Source organism: Henckelia pumila, unplaced genomic scaffold (genome assembly GCF_033568475.1).
Source record: "Henckelia pumila isolate YLH828 unplaced genomic scaffold, ASM3356847v2 CTG_466, whole genome shotgun sequence".
In the NCBI taxonomy this organism is placed as follows: domain Eukaryota; kingdom Viridiplantae; phylum Streptophyta; class Magnoliopsida; order Lamiales; family Gesneriaceae; genus Henckelia; species Henckelia pumila.
This window is the reverse complement of record NW_027331833.1, coordinates 3,492,183-3,499,613: the sequence shown is the minus strand read 5'-3', so window position 1 is coordinate 3,499,613 and position 7,431 is coordinate 3,492,183. Positions and strand designations below refer to the sequence as shown.

The window sequence follows — 7,431 nt, the reverse complement described above, 5'->3', positions numbered from 1 at the left end:
ATCTAATTATGTTTTATATTATTTGTGGTTATATTATTTTTACATATGTTATTTGTTATTTTTTTCTATTATTGTTTTAAATAATTTGAGATTTTTTTTTCTATTTTACTTATCATTAAAAAAAAACTGCAAACCGACTGCAACCGCTGAAAATCGCAAAACCAATTTTATATGCAAACCCGCAATTAAAAAAATAAAGTATAACCAAACCGTAAATGTCAATTCAATTTTAATTTTTTTAAAAAAACCCTAAAATCACACCTTGATCACCCCTAAAGATGAGTTACTAACCCATTTTAACATATCTACCTGATAAATTACCATATCTTTGTGGTTTACTAAATATCTCTAAATAAAGGAAGAACGTGATTTTGAGCCCACGTCAAGATAAAACCCTTTTCACACAATGTAATGATAATGAAAAGATTTATAAATAATAAAATAATTTTAATTAATCGATTATATTATATGGTTTAATAAAGTATTGTAGTGGGAATATATAAATATAAACAAACATGAAGAAAATGTGGGAGTGGAGGAAGTGGGGACCAAAGGGGGTGAGTAAGTAAATGCACTCGGATTCACATGTAATTTCATTTGAATTTCGTCCATATTTCACCTAAATGATAGATTTCAATTTTGACTAGGTGAACATAATATTAAATACTTAACAAAAAGACAAAATTATATTTATTTATTTCTCTAACGTAAAGTACGCGAGAATCGGATCACCTCAAATTTCCTCTATAAATACTCCCATTTGCTCCTACTTCGGACTCCAAACTTTGTTCTGCGAGTGTGTGAGTGTGTGTGAGAGAGAGAGCCGCAGTTTCACGTAAGCGTGTGCGCGTGTGTGTGAGAGAGAGGGAGAAGCGGTGCAGTTTGGTTTTCCGATTACCGGAGTAAGTGCTTTCTTCCTTAGGTTTCTCCGCTTTTTCGTTCTCTGTTATGGGGATTTTGAGCTGATTTTGTTTTGGAAATGACTGACTGTTGATGCTGTTTGTATGGTAATTTTGTGTATTTTTTTCCCGCAGATCTGACTACCAGGTGTTGAGTATTTTTTTTTCCTTCGTTGGATTATTGATGTTTCTTGTTGGGGGAGTGGCTGTATTTCATTGATTTGTGTTTTTTTCTTTCCGATTTGGATAAGGTCTTGAATTTGTTTATGTATTTTATACGTTATTACAACTGAGATATTTATACTGATAAATAGATTTCTATATTAGTACAAATTCGGCGCTTTGGAATCTTCATTCTTCCCAGATCCACAAGTTTTGGAAAATATGCATTATTTTCTTCGTGATGATCAGAAAAAACTGAAGAAATTGAAATTGAGCTTTGAGTGCAGAGTATTTATATAGTTGATGGAAGAAAGAGGCCACAAAATCCACTTGGCTTTAACGTGTTACTTTGTGTTTTAGTGTTTTTTTTGTCTTCTATAGCTTATAGCTTAGTTGTTGTATCTTCATTGTTCAGAAAAAAGACTCTCGTGGATTTTATGTTAGATTAGATGTTACAGAGTCTGAGTCTCTCCATCCAATTTGACACACTTCCTCTTGTTTTGGGTGTGCAGAACTCTTTTGTAATTCGCGTTTCGAAGGAACTAACATTTGCATTAACTAAAGCAATGGAGGTATTTGGCAAATCTATGGTTGCTGTTCCTACAAATGTTATTTATTTGTCGAGTATTCTTGGCCAAGATGGGCCAAATCCTGTTCACAAGTGTGACTGGAAATGTGAAAATGAACATGTTTGTGGGAACATGTACCGCTGCAGAATAACTGGGCTGACACATATTTGTGACAAAAACTGTAACCAAAGAATTTTGTATGATAACCATAGCTCCCTCTGCAGAGTGAGCAAGCAGATTTTTCCTTTGACTCCAGTTGAGCAACAGGCTGTGAAAGGTGTTAGGAGGAAGCTCGATGCTGAGAATGGTCCCACAGAGAGCTGCACTTTTAAGCGCAGAAGGGATGCACAGTGTCATCCCTCACCTTTTGAGAGATCATTTTCAGCTGTTAGTCCCATCTGCAGCCAGATTGGTGATGGCATGGATATGAGCTAGATGTTATAACTGATAGTTTCAATCAGTCGTCGTCATTTTTATCCTTCAAGTTTAGTTCTACTAGGACAAGTTATCGACCAAGGAACTCATTGAGTACTTCAGTGGCAGAGCTTACTGTCTGTCCTCCTTTATGTTGGAAAACTATGTTTATTTCCTCATTTGAATTGTAGCTGTTCCAATTTCATAAGACTCAGTATCCTGATCCTATATCTATATGGACTTATTTTGGCGTTCGAGCTGCATTTATTGTGTATCACAGTTTGCAGTATGACGAGGACTGGTTTCTATTCGTTCGCGTAGCATTTCTATTTGATCCTGCACCGCTAACTGTGGTTATAATTGCTCATATTTCTCTCTTTCTTGTGCTGCGTTGTGGTGTGGTGTGGTGTTTGTGGATCATTTCTTTTGTTTCTTCCTTTCCCAGTTCATTTATTCCTCAACAAGATTCAGATGTATATTCTTATTTTATTTTATCTTCTGATTGTTTCTATTTCATTAGAACTTGATATTTGAATTCACTTCGGATCATTAACATTTTGTACAGAGGTTGATTTCATTTCGGTTTAGGAGGAAGGCATTTGTAAATGTTTTTCATTGGAAGGACATCTGATTTACCTTTTTTGGTTTTCCTTTGTGTTGCAGGTCAAGGAGCAACCACATAATCTATTTCCTTTTTAGTTTCTTTATTTCTTTAGTTTTTTATATTTTTTCTCCAGTTGCTCTACACTTGTTCCTAAAGTTATGTTGTTTTTGCAGGAGCTGAAACATGTACTGCACAGGAGAGTTTCATATATAATTTATGTCTTGATGAATGATTAAATATTAGTATTGTGTTTCATATCTTGGGAAGCTTCTAATACATTTCCCTTTCTTCTGTTGTGCAGGAGAGAGAATATTTCTCTTCCATGAATTGCAGTTCAGGAGCTTGTCGGGCTTTGCCGGTCAATCTATTAGTCCATTACTCAAAGCAGAGCAGACTTCAGCTTGTAGGATCCATTCAAGGACTTTACCAACATTCCAACATGGCAAGTACACGTGCTCCCCATTATGCGATGAAGAAGTTCATTTGTCCCAGCTATGCCATTCATCTGTGACAAACATTCCAACAACATGACAAGTACATGTGCTCCCCATTGTACGATGAAGATGTTCATTTGACCGAGCTATGCCATTCACCCGTCACAAGCATTCCAAGAACATGGCAAGTACATGTGCTCCCAATTACATGACAAAGATGTTCATGTGACCGAGCTATGACATTCACCTGTCACAAAACTGTGAAAGGAAATTTCAGCTCTGGAGACATATGCTTCTGTTTGCCTTGGTGCCATCCATCAGCTTAACAATATCACTGATTTGGTTGCTATCCTGTTACTACCTCTTTCTTTGCGAATCCCCATCGGCCGTCCACACACTGGCTCTGTGATGGCTCTGGAAATTAAATAGGGATGATGCTTCGACCACGTCTCAGGAAGCAAATGCGACGGAAACTTTGTAGCTCTTCAATGGTCTAGGATTACATGTGATGACTGATACTGGTTACATTGATTACAGGCTTAAACTACATGGCTCTTCAATTGATTACATGTTTGTCTCTCATGATCTTGACAAGGAAAGGCCGTTAATCATCTATATTTTTGTATTTTCTAGGATATCGTGCATATGTTCTGAATTTGAATTTTGAATATGTCCCCTCATCTGGTTCCCTGCATCTTATTAAAATGTGTACTCTTTATCCGAACCCATTGGACATTATTCTGTTCTCAAGTTGGCTTAGTTTTAAATTTTATTATATTACCAATCTTTTTTCTGCAATCTGTTATTAATTTAGTAGGCTGACGTTTGTTAAATTTAAATATGTTGTATTACATAGTGTGCAATATCTTATTGTTTAACAAATTTACTAATTTGATACCCCGGAAGTGGAGCTGGTGGCTACCAACCTCTCTGCTTTTGTTGAAAACGAGTATTTCTAACTGTTGGATTCAATTTTGTACCTAATTTTCTACCCGACGTAGAATTTGTGTTGTGTCATCATTAAATGATAAGATATTAAAATGGACGGTGGGGAGAAATAATTCATTTGGTTGTAGAAACCGTTGGCACCTACATATTTAATTTTGTGTTGGGTTCGTTAGGGATTCCAACGATTTTTTGTTTACAGAGTGGTTTTCTGGGAAAATTTCGCTTTTTCTGTACATGCACGACCTTAATATTGCATGCATCTAAGGATGAAAATTTATATCAATATATGTAAGGACTATTGAAAAAATAGAAGATCTAAATAATCTTTATTTTTAGATGTTCCTTGTGCAGTGCCTTTACATGCAAGAACTAATTAACTGGTTTTCCGATATAGTGAGGAACTTTTACCCCACTGCATTAATGGGATAACTGGTTTTCCGATATAGTGAGGAACTTTTACCCCACTGCATTAATGGGAACTGAACTGTTCCGGGAAACCGAGTTTGTTTTATGTCTACAAATGCTCATCTGTATTTATAATCTAACCGGGAATCTTAGGGTAGCCTTTTCAAGGGGTATTCTCTATGAAACAAGATGGTCCAAGCATATTCCTATCTCCATTCTTATTTCTTATTTCAGGGGTTGCTTCTCACACAGGCCATCCAAGACGAAAGAAATGCTAAACCCAAATTCTGAATATTGCGGCTGATGAAGTCTGCAAAGCAACGTAATGATTTTGCTTTTCGAAATTCCTCCGTTGAATTCTTGATCATGGTACGATACAAACATGTAGCCGGCCTATTTTCCAGTACTACTCATGGCATCTTGCATGCTTCTCACTTCTTTCATAATCTTTTCCTTCTTCACTAACTCTTATTCTTGCATCTTTACACTTATTAACAACTGCCCTTTCACCATATGGCCAGGGACTCTAGCTGGTTCAGGTACCCGGCAGCTTCCAGCCACAGGGTTTCAGTTGGATTCAGGACAGGGTATCGCCATTCCAAGCGTTCCAGGATGGTCTGGTCGAATTTGGGCTAGGACCGGCTGCGTATTTGACGAAACAGGTACTGGGTCGTGTGAGACCGGAGACTGTGGAGGAAGACTGGAATGTGATGGCCTTGGAGCCACACCACCAGCTTCACTATTTGAGATAACCCTTGGAGTCGGAGAAGACAAAGATTTCTATGATGTTAGCATCGTTGATGGATACAACCTGCCGTTAGTTGCTGCACCGAGAGGGGTTCAAATCGGATGCAACGCCACAGGCTGTCTATCGGATATAAATATGGGTAATTATGAATTTAGATATCCACTTGTCTGAAAGGCACATTTGGTTTACTTCCCAAGTACTAAACTTTGTGCAACAAATGTTTTCTATCATTTATCTTGGTTAATCAAAACTCTACAATGGAATGAATTGATCTTCAGGTTGTCCTAAAGAACTTCAAGTGATTGGCAGTGATGAAGATGGAGGTGTTGTGGCCTGTAGGAGCGCATGTGACGCGTTCAGGCTAGACGAGTATTGCTGCAGTGGAGAGTATGCAAATCCGTCTACATGCAGGCCGTCTTTCTATTCGGGGATATTCAAGAGAGCCTGTCCTAGAGCATATAGCTATGCATTCGATGATGGAACCAGCACTTTCACATGCAAAGCTTTGGAATATGCCATCGTATTCTGCCCTAATAATGGGTAATGGATGCTAATTATGTTAAACTGATCCCCCTTCGTTTCTTACACTTGTGGGTTCAAATATTTAGCGGATGCTGTATGCATTATCTTGGAGAATGGAGAATGCAGCACCTAAAATTGGCTAAAGAATGTAATGTCTTTTTGATGCAGGATGAGGAGGATCGATGGCGAATCGACGACTGAACGAATTGGAGGAGAACATGGGAAGATTTCAAGAATGGATTCTTCATCTTCAGCCAAGCTATTACCCTTCCAGATCATGACAATATCTGTTATAGTCTCTGCTTTTTATTTGTAATAGTCCATACCTTTGACCTGCGACAGTGAAAATATTACATTAAAAATATATGTACATTCAGTTGTAATTTGATGAAATAATATCATGAAATGAATTCATAATTTCACATGACTTAACATTGACATTTTTAAGCAGATTTTTACTCTATTATAATAGAAACAAATCTCATAAAAAATATTTTTGGTATTTTAAATGAACATCCTAAAATGTTCTTAATTTCATTAATTATATTTTTTTAAAAAGGAATGCAAGAAGAGTGAAAAATTAATGTTCAGTTTCCACCCACCTCATTTTCTCAGCCTCTCTCTCACAATTTAATAATTTCATCTATACAATTGTAATATTTGGTTTCACTTTCTCAAAAAAAAAAATAAATAAAAAGAAAAATCAATTACGGAAGTTCGATTGATGAGTGATAGATTATTTAATCTAAAATTTTAAAATATAGATTAAAAAACGATGGATATATATAAAAAATTTAAATAGTCTTTTTCGTGATACAAAAAAATTGTTTTTAATAGGGTGTTTTTTTTGCCTATGTTTATACATACATATACATAACAGAGATTAAAAAAATTGATATATGGATGAGAGACTATATTTTATAGATAAAAATCTGGTTAAATTTAAACAAAATTTAAAATAGTCTTTATCGTGATGGAACAAAATTTATTTTTTGTTTTTAATAGGGTGTTTATTTTGCGTTGCCTATTGTGTGCGCGCACACACACACATAGCAGAGATTTAAAAAAAATGATATTATGAGTGATAAATCATTTAATCTAAAAATTTTAAAATATAGAGAAAACTATGATTACGTTTAAATAAAATTTCAAATAGTCGTGATCAAAACAAATCTAATTTTTGCTTTAATAAGATGATTGTTTTAAAATAATTGCACTATTAGGATTAATTATAGATTTGTTTTAAAAAAAGTTTATGTTATTTTTCATGTTTTGTAAATTCCAATTGGTGTTAGAAAGTCGAACAAGGTTTTGTATGACATGCATATACAGTAGATATATTATAATTTCTCAATAACATACTATATTGATTTGCTTATTTGATTTTACAATTTTCATATTAATTTTTTTTCTTATATTTAATATAAGGATATTTTATCATAACATTATGAAATTTAGTGTAACCTCATCTTATCAAACTATTACACAATTTATATATTAAATTAGCATTTTTTGTATTTTATTTTTCTATCTTACTGTTTCAAATTTAAAAATTTTATTTTAACATTTAAAATTTTTATGCTTCGTTTTTTTATAGAATTCAAGTATTGCATATGTTACTTTCATAATTATTGGATAAACAAATCTCTCAGGAAAATAAACAAAATTTATATTATTCGAAATAATATTATATATTTTTGCAACAAATACAAAAAACAAAACAAAG

The 7,431-nt window shown here is 34.5% G+C and overlaps 2 protein-coding genes across 2 annotated transcripts; both read left to right on the top strand.

The window, feature by feature from the left end:
• The first annotated feature begins 763 nt into the window (after positions 1 to 763).
• On the top strand, positions 764 to 3,862 carry LOC140872687 (uncharacterized). Its single transcript, XM_073275570.1, has 2 exons — positions 764 to 902; positions 1,574 to 3,862. Exon 2 carries the CDS (start codon positions 1,628 to 1,630, stop codon positions 2,063 to 2,065), a length of 438 nt encoding a protein of 145 aa, XP_073131671.1. The 5' UTR covers positions 764 to 902; positions 1,574 to 1,627; the 3' UTR covers positions 2,066 to 3,862.
• Positions 3,863 to 4,000: 138 nt separating this feature from the next.
• LOC140872686 (pathogenesis-related thaumatin-like protein 3.5) lies at positions 4,001 to 6,083 on the top strand. The gene is made up of 3 exons (XM_073275569.1): positions 4,001 to 5,322; positions 5,462 to 5,723; positions 5,874 to 6,083. The coding sequence occupies exons 1-3, from the start codon at positions 4,848 to 4,850 to the stop codon at positions 6,019 to 6,021; spliced, it is 885 nt and encodes a 294-aa protein (XP_073131670.1). The 5' UTR covers positions 4,001 to 4,847; the 3' UTR covers positions 6,022 to 6,083.
• The last annotated feature ends 1,348 nt before the right edge of the window (positions 6,084 to 7,431 follow it).